Source organism: Labeo rohita, chromosome 1 (genome assembly GCF_022985175.1).
Source record: "Labeo rohita strain BAU-BD-2019 chromosome 1, IGBB_LRoh.1.0, whole genome shotgun sequence".
Taxonomy (NCBI): domain Eukaryota; kingdom Metazoa; phylum Chordata; class Actinopteri; order Cypriniformes; family Cyprinidae; genus Labeo; species Labeo rohita.
The window spans coordinates 49,958,014-49,972,874 of record NC_066869.1 but is presented as its reverse complement, the minus strand read 5'-3'; the positions used below and the strand labels follow the sequence as shown (position 1 = coordinate 49,972,874).

At 36.5% G+C, this 14,861-nt stretch overlaps 1 protein-coding gene across 1 annotated transcript; it reads left to right on the top strand.

The window, feature by feature from the left end:
* Positions 1-178: 178 nt before the first annotated feature.
* LOC127169629 (transmembrane protein 255B) lies at positions 179-14,810 on the top strand. The gene is made up of 9 exons (XM_051117139.1): positions 179-367; positions 1,672-1,814; positions 2,000-2,062; positions 9,462-9,551; positions 9,639-9,716; positions 11,218-11,303; positions 11,397-11,556; positions 12,009-12,158; positions 13,754-14,810. The coding sequence occupies exons 1-9, from the start codon at positions 313-315 to the stop codon at positions 13,976-13,978; spliced, it is 1,050 nt and encodes a 349-aa protein (XP_050973096.1). The 5' UTR covers positions 179-312; the 3' UTR covers positions 13,979-14,810.
* The last annotated feature ends 51 nt before the right edge of the window (positions 14,811-14,861 follow it).

The window sequence follows — 14,861 nt, the reverse complement described above, 5'->3', positions numbered from 1 at the left end:
ACTCTGTGTTTGTAGCGTGTTTTCTCTATAGTAGATTATGGCGTGTGGTTTAATGTAACGGGAGCGTTCCGGTTTTGTCGCGTCGCGGTGCGTGCACGCGCGCCCCCTCCTGCGTCAGCATCAGGTTCGTCTCGTGAGTTTTTGTAGTGAAGTGGCGCGTCAGTCCCGCGCGCATCACTTTACCTGAGCGGAGCGGCGCGTCTCTCCGCTGCGGTCCTGACGCGGGATTATTATAAACACGGAGGAAAAGTGTCTTTATAAACTTTATCTTGTGGATTCAATTCTCTGTGTGTGTAGCGTCAGACAAACGCGATGCAGCAGCCACAGAACGCGCCGCAGATGAACGCGGAGAACGCGGATCCCGCAGGTGAGTTCCGCTCCTCTGTAATAACATCATAACAGAAAGTGCACCGTAATAACATCAGCTCATATGTGATAATGACTGGGACTGACTTTATTCTCGCGTACATGACGAGGAGAGCAAGTTTATGCATTCAGTATTTCATGAAAACAACACTGTTGAGGACATGCATATCATAAAGAATTCTGTATTTGTGTTTCAATTTGTAATGTTGCAGTTCATTTCATTAGTCAGGCGGTATAACACACGTTTATTTATTTATATGTTGAATAAAACATCAGTCTCCAGGGTCTCCAAATGTGTTTATGAAACCTAAACGTTTGATAATACAAGAAATAAAGAAATGTCAGTTTTGGCTCAAATAAAAGGTCACACCTGCTGCTGTAATTTTATCTTCATCATTGCATGAAATGCAGCACAATTTTTCCTTTTTGGCATGTTAGTTTATGAAATGCCAAATTGCTTCTGACATGTTTACTGTACATTTTTATTAATGTAAGACTTAAGTGAATTTTATTTGTATAGCAATTTTCACATGCAATGTTTGAAAGCAGCTTTACAGAAAATCATGGTGTGAATGTTCATAATATCATAATTTATTCATGCCTTATAGTCGCATTTATCAGTTAATATATAGATATTTTATATTTTTATTTTATATTTTATATTACAGATAATATAAAAGTAATAGACTTTTTCATTTCGCAATGATACAAACAATAATGTGATTTTGAGGGGCCCCAGAGCAAATTCTGTGGAATGAGCCCAGAATTCCTAGCAGCTCCACTGGTTCTCAACATTATGAACGTTCATTAGAAGTTACCTGTTAATGAATAATGTTCTCAAAATGTTAGCAAGAAAATATTATGTATTGTTAGTTGTAGAATGTTTTATCCTGTAACACTGTAGGCATTTTTAAATGTTTCCACTCATTTCAGAATGTTCAGACATTCCAAAGTAACATTCCCATGTTTGTAAAATAGAAAAAAAAAATTCAGTTTGTTCAGAATTATCAAATGTGCTCTCAAAATGTTAGCACACAAATAGAACTTAAACATTTCAGAAAAAACATTCCAACAATGTATTAGACATTCTAACGTTTTTAAATGTATCTACTTGTTTGAGAATGTTCAGAGAACATTCAAAAGTAACATTCCCGTAATATTTGGAAAATGATACAGTGTAATGTTCCCTTGATGTTCAGAACTGTGTTGTGTGTGTAATGTTTGAGTGCTTTGGGTTTTAGGGCTGTGTGATCATGTAGTTCAGATATTGCGTGAGTATTGTGAGTGTGTGTTGTGTTTGTCCAGATGCGTTCGTGAAGCGGCGGCGGACGGCTCTCTGGTGTTCGGTGTCTCTGTTCGGACTCTCTGTTCTGGTTCTGGTGGTCGGGCTGCTGTCGGCCACGCAGACGGACAACGTGGCCGTGTCTGGATACTATCCCGGGATTATAGTGAGTGACTCCACTGCAAACCTCACATTTCATCACTTTAATCAACTCTTTGTTTTGTCCTTTCATTGGAGCCATAAAACACCAGGACAGCAGCAGCAGCAGTGTGTTATTATTTTGCTGATGAAGATAAAGTCAAGACATTGTGTTAAATCCAGTATGTTGGTTTGTTCTCTTCTCGATGGCAGCTGAGTTTTGGAGCGTTCTTGGGAATCGTTGGTCTGAACCTGGTGGAGAATCGCAGGCCGATGGTGAGTACCAGCTCAAAGCAGCCCAAACCCATCTTATGGTGTGTTTCAGACGAGCTCTGTGCTCTCAGAGCGACATAATGGCTCATCAATACGATTACAGCCGGTGTATTTCAGGTGCTGTTTATTTCTGTCCCTGTGAAATATATTCCAGATGATGTTACTTGTAAGAGATGATGGCATTTTAGCAGGGAACACGAGGCACATCCGCCGTCAGATCGATGAGTGTGATTGGACATGTGGTCGGTAATGCTGAACGTGATTGGCTGATGAATCGGGTGGAGCTTTAGCTGGATTACATTAGCATTGATGATCAGATGCAGCAGAAGATCACTGGGCTCGTCTTCAATCCCACTCAACTCACAGCCTTAGAAAAAACAGATGTTTGCTGTTAGCCTGTGTAAAACTCACTGACATGATGCTACGGTGTTGCTATGTGACTATAATAATGTTCCATGTGGTTGCTAGGGTTTTGCTATGTGTGCAGTGTGGTTGATAAGGTGTTGCTAGGTGTCAGGAATGTTTTCAGTGTTGTTGCTGGAGTATAGCTATGGATATAAAGTGTTCTATGTGGTTGCTAGGGTGTTGCTATGTGACTATGATGGTGTTCTGTGTGGTTGCTAGGGTGTTGCTATGCGACTGCAATTGAGACTTTTGGCTAGGGTGTTTAGTGTGGTTGCTAAGGTGTTTGCTGTGGTTTCCAGGGTGTTGCTATGTGACTGTACTGGTGTTCCGTGTGGTTGCTAGGGTGTTGCTATGTGACTGCAATTGACACTATTGTCACTATTGTTCAATATGGTTGCTAGGATGTTCGCTGTGGTTTCTAGGGTGTTCAGTGTGGTTGCTAGGGTGTTGCTATTTGACTGTAATGGTGTTCCGTGTGGTTGCTAGGGTGTTGCTATGTGACTGCAATTGACATTATTGTCACTATTGTTCAATGTGTAGGCTAGGGTGTTCCGTGTGGTTGCTAGGGTGTTGCTATGTGACTGCAATTGACACTATTGTTACTATTGATCAATGTGTTTGCTAGGGTGTTTGTTGTGGTTTCTAGAGTGTTCAGTGTGGTTGCTAGGGTGTTGCTATGTGTGCAGTGCGGTTGATAAGGCGTCTAATCTGTTCAGTGTGGTTGCTAGGGTGTTGCTATGTGACTATGATGGTGTTCTGTGTGGTTGCTAGGGTGTTTCTATGTGACTGCAACTGTCACTATTGTTCAGTGCGTTGGCTAGGGTGTTCACTGTGGTTTCTAGGGTGTTCAGTGTGGTTGCTAGGGTGTTGCTTTGTGACTATAATGGTGTTCTTTGTGGTTGCTAGGGTGTTGCTATGTGTGCAGTGTGGTTGATAAGGTGTTTCTAGGTGACAGTAATTCTATTGTAATTCTATACTGAACTATTGTTCAGTGTGTTTGCTAAGGTGTTTGGTGTAGGGTGTTTCTAGGGTGTTCAGTGTGGTTGCTGGGGTGTTCTTCATCAGAGGAAGCGCTCAGGATAAGCATCAACATGTTCTGACAGCTGTATTTTGTATTAATGATACTGTAAGCTGGTTTAGGGTCTCTTCTGTCACAGGGTCCAAAATTAACGTTTCGACACACCTGTTAATGGTGGGTGAATCCAATATTTTTTAACAGCCATTAAACTGTATTTTTTTCAGTATGTAATTGTGTTTCTCTGATAATAGGATATTGTGAGCAGCCAACCAGCACAACACTGTATAAAATGTTTGGAAGTCTCAGTTGTTAATTCTGGACCCTGGTCATAAACCACACACACACACACACACAGGTGTTACCTTGGCGAAGGAAGTTGTGGGTCTGTAACCATGGTAACATGTTGTTGGTCTGTGTGTGATTTAGGTTTCTGTTGTGTCCTGGGCTCTGATCCCAGTACAGCCTTTAAAATTTAACGAGCAACACACACTCATTCACAAACTCAACGTGCACACACCCTACACACAGGACAGTTCTATATGTACACCTGCCCCCCACACACACACACACACAGTGAGAGTAAACTGAAACCAGTCGCTCAGATGAACGCATTAATGTGCAACAGCCCGTATCACACTGCAGCTTCAGCTTCCATTTCCTGGGTGTCACTGCAGACTCAGTCCTGTGACCTCTGACCCCTCGGAGATTGCAGGAAGTGACCAGAACATTGTTGCCAGAGAGTTTCGAGGTCAAACGCTGCAGAATTATGACTGTAATGGAATGAGACGTCAGGATGATGATGATTCAGATGTTATAGTGTCGTCACCTTCAGCCTTCAGAGAACAAGATCTTCTCAGATTCATCCATTATGTAACGCTTTGTTAAAGCCAACATGAAACTGGAGGATAAAGCGAAACACTTTCAGAATTCAAAACCGCTTCTGTAGTTGAACAGTCCAGACCCTGAATGATTGTCTTGAGTTTGTCTCTGTTTACGGGTCTTCAACATTCTTCTGTTTGAGATTTATTATCGAGTTGATGCTTTAGCATGTTTAGCAATTCATTTTAAAAGAGTTTAACCAGTACTGTTCTATTTTGATTAAATAATGAGGTTAGAATGTTAACGAAAACATACTTGTTATGGTCATTTCCTGAGACCCTCTCGCTCCCTTCGAATACACGAGCACTGCAACACCTGCCCTTGAATGTTTACGAGCGCTTGTGTAACCCGTGCCGGATTCATCACAACACAAACCATGGGCTTCACTGAGCTGAAGCAGAGCGTGTGTGTGCGTGTCAGTTTGAATTGTTAATTAACTCAGTTGGTTTGTGGATGTAGTTAGTTAGTAGAGCTGGGATAAGCTGGAGTGCTGATGGGTAACCAGAGAGCTGGTGTTGAGTTACTGATCGCTGACATGGAGCTTCACACATGCATCTTTAAAGCGTCAATGTTCAGGGTTTATAGGCTGGACATCCTGTAACCTCTCGAACTGAACCGTTAGTCTTCAAGAAACCAGCTGAAGTAAAATCTCATTATTACCTGTGAGAAACTTATAAACACCTGCACTTCCAAAAAAAAAAAAAAAACCTTGTTAGTAGTGAAAGAAATCATTTGAAAGAAGCTTGTGTTTACAGTAAAGTATAAATATTACTGTAATCTTACTGACATACAGCACTAAAAAATGTAAAGTCAGAATTGTGAGATATAAAATTAGATTTGCAAGATATAGAATTAGAATTGTGAGATATAGAATTGCAAGATGTAAAGTAGGAATTGAGATTACAAAAATTAGAATTCCGTGATTGCGATACAATTAGAAGATGTAAAGTAGGAATTGCAAGATATAAACTCAGCATTTAGATAAAAATTTGAATTGTGCAATATAAAATTAGAATTGTGATATATAGAATTAGAATTGTGAGACATAAAATTAGAATTCTGAGATATAGATTTAGAATTGTGAGATATAGATTTGCAAGATTAGAATTGAGATGGAAAATTAGAATTGTGAGATAAAATTAGAATTTTGAGATATAGAATTAGAAGTGTGATACAATTAGAAGATGTAAAGTAGGAATTGCAAAATATAAATTCAGACTTGAAATAAAAATTAGAATTGTGTAATATAAAATTAGAATTGTGATATATAGAATTAGAATTGAGATACAAAATTTGACTTTTGAGATGTAGATTTAGAATTGTGAGATACAGAATTGTAAGAGGTAAAGTAGGAATTGCATGTTGTAAACTTAGAATTGTGAAATATAGAATTGGAATTGTGATATATAGAAATGCAAGATGTTAGGTAGGAATTGCAAGATATAAACTCAGAATTTAGATTTAGAAATTAGAATTGTGCAATATAAAATTAGAATTGTGATATATAGAATTAGAATTGTGAGATATAAAATTAAAATTTTGAGATGTAGATATATATGTATATACAAGATGTAAACTTAGAATTTAGATAAAAAAAATTTGAATTGTGAGATAGAATTGTGATACAATTAGAAGATGTAAAGTAGGAATTGCAAAATATAAACTCAGACTTGAGATAAAAATTAGAATTGTGATATATAGGATTAGATTTGTGGGATATAGAATTCCAAGATATAAAGTAGGAATTGCAAGATATAAATTCAGATTTGTGAGATATAACATTAGAAATGTGAGATACAAAATTGCAAGATGTAATATAGGAATTGTACCCTTTTTTCTGATTTTTTTTTTTCTGCTGTGGAAACAAAATACAGTAGTCGACATTTGAAGTGGATCAAAACCTTTCATCAAGTTGTTCTAAAACAAAAACAATACCTGTTCTTGTCTTAGGATAACTTTGGTAAACTTTTTTTTTATTTACTTTAAATACTGACTACTGTGGAATTGAGGTATGAATATAGAGATATGAATTCAGAATTCAGAGGAAAAAAGTCAGAATTGTGAGAAATTAAAATTCTTCAGTTCTGAACATTTGTTTTTGTTCTGAATTATGAGTTTATATCTTGCAGAAAAAAAGAATTGTGAGACAAAAACTTGCAATTAATGTTTTTTTTTGTCTTGTGGCAGAAATGGGTGTTAATAATCAGTGACTCTGAGTTGAACTGTAGTGAAGTGTGTGTTTTGGATGGAGGTCAGTGCTGGTTTAATGAGCGCGGAGGACTCGGTTTATTGGTTTGTTCTGGAGGTCACGTGACGTTAGGCTCGGCTCATTTATCAGCAGTGAATAAACTCAAGATTTAGTTAGCGCAATTAAGCAGGAAAATGACACGATCGTAAAGCTGCAGGTCCTTTAAAAGCTCGTTACCGTGTGATTGATGATGTTCCAGCTGTGATGTGCCAGTTAGCATGACAGGATGTGCGTGTTTTACTCGCGCTCTCGGTTCATCAGGACACTGAATCTGCTCTGTTACTGGTGCTTTAGTGCTGACACTCAGCTTAAACACGTGATGTGTGTCATGAAATTAGTTTTATTTGAAATCAGGATATCACCTTTATCACATTTATTTCTACTGTGCTTCATATGATACAGATTGTTTCTAAGCTGCTTCACAGGAATAAACAGGAAATCAACAGTGTCAGTGTTGCAAAATTCATCAATTATAAGCCAAATTCATTTGAGCTGTAAAGCAGCTCTACAGAAGTCAAATCATTATTCAGACCAATGCTGACTGAGTTCAGTATCAATCACAGTGTTAATGTTGTGTGGTGAGAAATACTAGTTAAGGCTAGTTAAGGTTATTAAACATTCAACCTCCAAAACATTCTGACTGTAACCAGTTCAACACAAATCACCTTGATTGAGAGAATTATATTAGACAAATGTTTAAAATTCAGATTTATGTTTATTTAATTTAAACATCCTAAAATGCACTCAGTTTTCTGCTTTCTGCTGTGGTGATTTAGGGTTAGTAGGGTTAGTTAGCACACGTTCCGCTTCCAAAAACAGCATTAAATACTATGAATTAGTACATACTACTCGATTCCCATATTTCTTTTTTTTTTTTGCTTGCTATGTACTATATGAAAGCATATATATTTGAATGCAGGCTAAGAATTGGTTATTAAATCATTCTATATTTGTTGACTATTATCACATCAGAATGTTTATATTCATATCATTTGAAAATATAACAGTAAACCTATGAAATGAAATTTATATTTGTATATATTTTATAATGTGTGATGATGCAGAGTGTTTGGTGAACTGGCAGTGTTATTTTAGTATTATTTATGTACTATTATAGTTTTTGAACATTTAGATTTTTTTTTCAGTTTAATTTGAGTTTAATTTTTAGTAAGTTTAAAATGTGTTTTGGTCATGTTTATTAGGTTTATATATATATATATATATATATTATTTAGTTTAACACTAGCACTAATTTTAGTGCTTCAACTTATTTCTAATTGTTTAGTTTTGCATTAATTTTGAATATATTAAATATAATATGATCCTGACGTGTGCGAGGTGTCTGTGATGTGTCTGTTGTAGTAGTGGCTCCGTCAGATGGAGTGATCAGGTGACGTGTGTGAATGTGAGTTTGATCATCAGCTGCTCATCATCCAATCAGAGGCTGTGATTAAACAAACCCAGCACATGGAGAGGCTCCTGAAGAGACTCTGAATATGAGAGAGAGAGAGAGAGTGACCTTTCCTGTGTTACTGCTGCTGTTCCAGCACCGGCTCCTGCTCCACGGGACAGTAAATCAGCCATAAAGCCCTGTGCCAGCAGACCGCAGCCGCACACCGCTCTACATTTACTTTATTACTGCAGTCAGTCCACATGCAGACGCTGGAGTTACGAGCTCACGCTGGAGACCATACAGCAGCCCGTGTGTGTGTGTGTGTGACAAAGACATTATTAACAAACAAATGACAAATTATAAACACATTAATAAAACTAAAATTTAAATGAAAACAGAAAATATATCAAAGAAATACTGATTCAAAATATTGATAAAAACTATAATAGTTTCTCAGTGATACTAAAAAAAACCCACTAGTTTGTACCCACCTAAGTATATTTTGGGGACAAATTTGTACTCAGAAGTGAGTTAAATCTTGTATTTCTTGACTTGTAGATCTTGACATGTTGTATTTAAACATGAATATGGCTTTTCATTTCTAATGATTTTTTCCCTGTAAAGTCATATGAAATAATAACAAAGACATGAAATAATAGTCAGAAAAGCATGTTTTTAATAAAACACTTTATTGAGCCTTTAGACAAAATATTTGTAAAAAATCCCAAAAAAATTCTATGTGTATTTTGAGTATCATATTTGATCCATCAGGCTCGTGTAGTATGATATATAGTAAAAAATATGGTGGGGGAAAAAATTATTCAGAGACTCAAACTGAGTAAAATTATGCTATTTGGTGCAGATGCTGATATTGATATGATGAAATTCTGCTGCTTGTAAAACGGTGAGACCTTTAGAGCAGATACTGACATACAATGATGTAAATATCAGTGTTCACTCTATGTCTCCAATAATATGTGTTAGTAAGATGAGATTGCAATGATCCAAACATGTAATGAAATGCAATCCAATGATGATTAAGACATGAACAAATAAAAGTTCCTCCAAAGATGTGAGATGTTTTGGAGCTTTACTTTCTCCTCCACTGAGGTGAAGGTAAAGCTTCTAGAAACAAACGTTCCTCAAAAGATCCTGATGATCAGATTTTTTCTAAAAAACAATTAATGGAGAATGAAGCAAAGCCGAGCCGCTTGAGTGCAGTAAGTGTTCATCTGGAAATACATTTACTTGATAAAAATCACTAAAGATTTGACAGCAAAAAATAACGTGAAGCACCAGCTGAAGGTGGATGTTTGTACAATTAGACTTGATCTCATGATTTTTGTTTGATTTTGGGGTTTGAGTTATGATTCATCTGATGATGTAATGATGCTCAATCAGTGAGTTGTTTTAGTATCTCCTCACACGGTGCTGATTTAACAGTGTTTGTGTTTGTCAGCTGGTGGCGTCCATCATCTTCATCAGTCTGGGTGTCGTGTCGTGTTTTCTCTGCTCCATCATCGACGGCATCATCGCAGCTGAGTTCATTGTGAGTATCTGCTCACGTGTTGCTCGTAATACATCAGTCCTGAGATACTCACTTACTGTCTCTCACACTGTGTGTGTGTGTTTGTAGGACAGGAGGCCGCTGATGGAGGGCCGCTGTGAGTTTTACACCAGCACTTCTTACGGCTATGACAACTACTACGCTGAGGTGAGTTGATCTGAAATCCACACACTGATGATTGTGGTTGGTTTGGTTTAGTAGATCAACAGTCAGATGGAATTACTGAATGATGGTGTGCTCTGCTTCCCTCTGCTGGTCAGATATAAGCATGACTTCATATTCTACTAATATATGCGCTGCACATGTAGATTTTTCTCAGTTTCCATTTATTCAGTTGGCAGACACTTTTATCCAACACTCTTAAATATTAAGGCTCTTTGTTGGCACTGATGGTTTGCTGTGCTGCTGAAAATCTAATTTGGTGTTTCTGGCCAAAAATGACCAGCCTTTTTAAAATAGCTTGTAAATCTCTTGTTCTTTCATCAGCACAGGTTTTGTGTTTGTTTTTGGAGCTGATTGATCATAGGACTTGTTGATTTGAGCTCATGCGTCTCAGTTTTCAAGTATAAAAAGCACTGTTCGAAAGCATTATCGGCAGATCATTTAAGGCATTGATCAGTTTTTGAGGAAAAAAAAAAAAAATATGTGCAGTTAATTTTGGCAGTATTTAGTTTTTGGGTTAAAAACATTGTGGATAATTAATTGGCAAAGTTCAGTTTCTGAGTGAAAAACAACAACAACAACAAAAAAACAATATTTTGGAAATATTCAGTTTTTTGGTAAAAAAAAAAAATTCTGAATGAAAAAGGCATTATTAGTGGATAACTTTGGTAATATTTAGTTTTGGAGTAAAAAAAACAATATTTGCAGGTAGCTGTGGCAGTATTCAGTTTCTAAATAAAATAGGCATAATTAGTGAATAATTTTGGTAATAATCAATTTCTAAATAAAAAAGGCAATATTAGTGTATGCATATTACTAATCAAAAATTAAGTTTTGAAAATCTACAAAATATCTTAATGGAACATAATCTTTGCTTAATATCCTAATGATTTTTGGCATAAAAGAAAAAGAAATCAGTATTTGCAGCAAATGTTGGCAATATTACATTTTTGGGTTAAAAACCCATTGAGGATCATTTTATCAATATTCAGTTTCTGTGTAAGAGAGACATTATTAGTGGATAATTTTGGCAATTCTGTTTTTGAGTTAAAAAGCATGCATGATTTTGGAAATGTTGACTTGAACAAATGAATGAATGAGGTGAATAAGCTCAGATCAATGAGGCAAAATAGCACAATTTTGGTAAGTTGTGATTCACTGTGTGGGCAAAGTCAGCGGGTTTTAGTCCATTAACTAGCGTTTTCTGTAGAAAGAAAATCCTCTCCAGGTCAAAACGACTGAAACGCAACAGGAGGTTTAAGAAAACAGTTCACTGAAAGGTCTTTAAGGAACCCGGGATGGTTCTTCTACAGCATCACTGTGAAAACCCTCTTTTGGAAGCTTTACGTTTAAGAGTGAAAGCAGCTGACACATGAGGAACATCACAGTCACTTTGTCGTTAAAGCCAATATGGTTCATAATATCAAGTTTTAAGTGTGAACTGAATTAGTTCTTGAGCTCTACTGTGTTGATTTGCTGTGTTCAGGTTCTCTGTCATTCCTACGGTAATCAGTGTAAACTCAAGGTGAAGAGCAACACCTGCTACTGCTGTGATTTATTCCACTGTGACAGGTGAAGCACACGCATCAATCACTGAGCATTCACAGCACAGTTACGTGTTACTGAGCGTTTAACTGCATGTGTGTGTGTGTGTGTGTGTGTTAGCGTGGACTATCATGTGCAGTACTATGAGTTCACGGGCGTGAGCAGCTGTTGGGACGTGGTGAATCTGTACCGTCTGCTGTGGGCCTGTGTGACGCTCAATGTGCTCGGTGTGTTTCTGGGCATCATCACCGCCGCCGTCCTCGGAGCCTTCAAAGACCTGGTGAGTCTGGATTCATTAGAAACAAATCAAGAAACTAGAGTGTTCCACTACATGACAGATGGAGGGATTGAAGATGCTGAAGCCATCTATTTTAAACTCATGTTTTGTTTTGTTTTTAACTTATAATTAATCTCCAGATTGAGGTGCACAAAGTCTGATCAGTCTGATATTGAAAGCAGATAAAATCTTATTTTATTACTTTATTATTGTACAATTAATAATTCATTATTATTATTTTAATTTTATTATTATTAGTTCAATTTTAATTCAAACCATATTTACTATTTTACTGTTCAGGTTACAAAAGCACTAAATATTCATTCAACATAATGTTTTGACGGCTTATAGTAACTCACCATTAATATCAGAACATCCACATTTATGTGTCTTAATAAGTCTGTAGTTGATGTAGGGGTGTGTGTGTGTGTGTGTGTGTGTGTGTGCGCCCTCAGTCTCCTGCGGCTCACAGTCACATGACACCCAGTCCGGCTCCGCCCCCTCACATTCTGTACAACCCCACCCAACACCTGATCACCTACACTGGCTTCTGCCCATCCGGACAAACTCTACCTGCCTACCCAAACTACCCGCTGCCCATGCAGGTGAGGACCACTAACCAACTAATCTCTGTTAGCAGGACAGTTACTGATGACAATCAGACGATCCGGACACAACGACATCACTGAATATTACTATGGAAAATGTTTTTCTAGTACAAAATTTAAATATCGATCAGTTTTGTTTTAGTACAAAATGTAAACATCAGTTTTGTTCTATTAAAAAATGTAAATATCAATCAGTTTTGTTCTATAAAAAATATTTAAATTTTGGTCAGTTCTGTTTGCTAAAAATATTTGAATACCAGTCAGTTTTGTTCTAGTAAAAGGTTTAAATATCAGAGAGTTTTGTTCTGTAATAATGTTAAAACATTGGTCAGTTTTGTTTGCTAAAAATATTTAAATATCGGTCAGTTTTGTTCCATAAAAATACTTAAATATCAGTCAGTTTTGTTCTGTTAAAAGGTTTATATATTGGCAAATTTTGTTTGCTAAAAATATTTAAATATCGGTCCGTTTTGTTCTATAAAAATATTTAAATATCGGTCAGTTTTGTTCTATAAAAATATTCAAATATTGGTCAGTTTTGTTCATAAAAATATTTAAATATCGGTACGTTTTGTTCTATTAAAAGGTTTAAATATCGGTCAGTTTTGTTCTGTAAAAAGATTTAAATACTGCAGTTTTGTTGTATAAAAATATTCAAATATTGGTCAGCGTTGTTCATAAAAATACTTAAATATCTGTCAGTTTTGTTCCATTAAAGGTTTAAATATCGGCCAATTTTTTTCTATAAAAATATTTAAATATTGGTCAGTTTTGTTCTATAAAAATATTTAAATATCGGCCAATTGTTTTCTATAAAAATATTCAAATATCGGTCAGTTTTGTTCCACAAAAATACTTAAATATCGGTCAGTTTTGTTCCATTAAAGGTTTAAATATCGGCCAATTTTTTTCTATAAAAATATTTAAATATTGGTCAATTTTGTTCTATAAAAATATTTAAATATCAGCCAATTTTTTTCTATAAAAATATTCAAATATTGGTCAATTTTGTTCCATAAAAATACTTAAATATCGGTCAGTTTTGTTCTGTTAACAGGTTTAAATATAGGCCAATTTTGTTTGCTAAAAATATTTAAATATCGGTCAGTTTTGTTCTATTAAAATATTTAAATATCGGTCGGTTTTGTTCTATAAAAATATTCAAATATTGGTCAGTTTTGTTCATGAAAATATTTAAATATCGGTACGCCTTGTTCAAATAAAGGTTTAAATATTGGTCAGTTTTGTTCATGAAAATATTTAAATTCTGCCCAGTTTTGTTCTGCCGAAAGGTTTAAATATCTGCTGGTTTTGTTCTAGTAACAGATTTAAACATGGGCTGGTTTTATTCTATTAAAAGGTTTATAAAGCAGTCAGTTTTGTTCTATAAAAATATTTTAATATCGGTTGGTTCATGACTATATCTTGATGTCTGTGGTTCAGAGTGACTTATGTCATATATTACTGTAAACATTTTGATCAAATTGTCCACCTCTAAGTAGTTTAAACAAGCAGCTGCTAAAAAGTCTCCACACATGCTTTAATCTCATCATTTCTGTTGTTCATTTTTATTCTTCGTCCTTGTTCTCCAGCATCTGAACGGTTATCCAGCTCCGGCTGCAGGTCAGTCCGTCCCCGAGGTCTCGACCTCCCCGTCCGACGAGACACAAGCAGCATGTCAGAGCGGGGCGAACCCAGCCGTACCGACTCAATCCACATCTCAGGACAGCAGCGGCTACATGCTGACTCCAAACGCTCCCTCGCTCTACGCTCACTCATTAGGGCCCTTCGAGAAGCCTCCGCCTTACGCCTGCTGAAAACACCTGAAGCAGGAACACTGACCTCTAATGGGCGTCTGACCCCTGTGACCTCCATCGCCACCGCTGCTGCTAAAGATCTCAGAAAGAGTCTATGTAGTCATCACTTAATCTTGTAGCAAATGTGATCGATGTTATTCTCTGGTAGTTTTCAAAACCTCTGAACTTTAGCTTTTTAACGTCTTCTTCCTTTGGTGGGATCTTCATAGTTTGCTTCATTGAGTCATATCGGGCTGAAATACTCAGTGCAAAAACTCAAGCTCCGTTTCATGCACTGTTGTGTTCATGCACTCATCAACGCGTCCCATCCTCAGCTTCAGCGCACAGATCACTTTAAGCTGCTTTAGTCTTCTGCGGTCAGATCAACTACTGTCACAGTGAAGCGTCAGTCTGAGGAGAATCCTGCTGAGAACGGTCAAGTGTTGACGTGTTTCTATCAGATTCCTGAATAACACATCTGGTTTAATAACAGACATGTGTTCAGTCCTGATGTAAGACAACAATTCACATGATGTACAACACATCCAGGGGTTGGATTCACAAAACATTATTAAGAAAAAAAAAACTTCCTAACTGCCACTTTCTTCTTCAATAACAAAAAAGAAAGTTTAAGTAAAGAATATTTGTTTCGCATCACTGTAAGACCATCTTTCAGCACATTTATTTGTACAAGTGAAAGTTCTCAAAACTTTAAATTTCATATGAATGTTCTTTAAAATCATCAACTTGTCTTAAATCTCCATAGATATGAGTAATAAATTTATTGGTTATTGACATTCATGACCACTGTCAGATATTACTTTCATAATCAGCACGTAAATTCTCCTGTTGTTATTATCAGAGCTCTCACATTTTACATTCAGTAAATGAACATGAAGCGTTT

Coding starts and splice junctions, on each gene's coding strand:
- LOC127169629 (XM_051117139.1), top strand. CDS start 313: ATGCAGCAGCCACAGAACGCGCCGCAGATGAACGCGGAGAACGCGGAT. Junction 368..1,671: donor GGAGAACGCGGATCCCGCAG/GTGAGTTCCGCT, acceptor GTGTTTGTCCAG/ATGCGTTCGTGAAGCGGCGG. Junction 1,815..1,999: donor GATACTATCCCGGGATTATA/GTGAGTGACTCC, acceptor TCTCGATGGCAG/CTGAGTTTTGGAGCGTTCTT.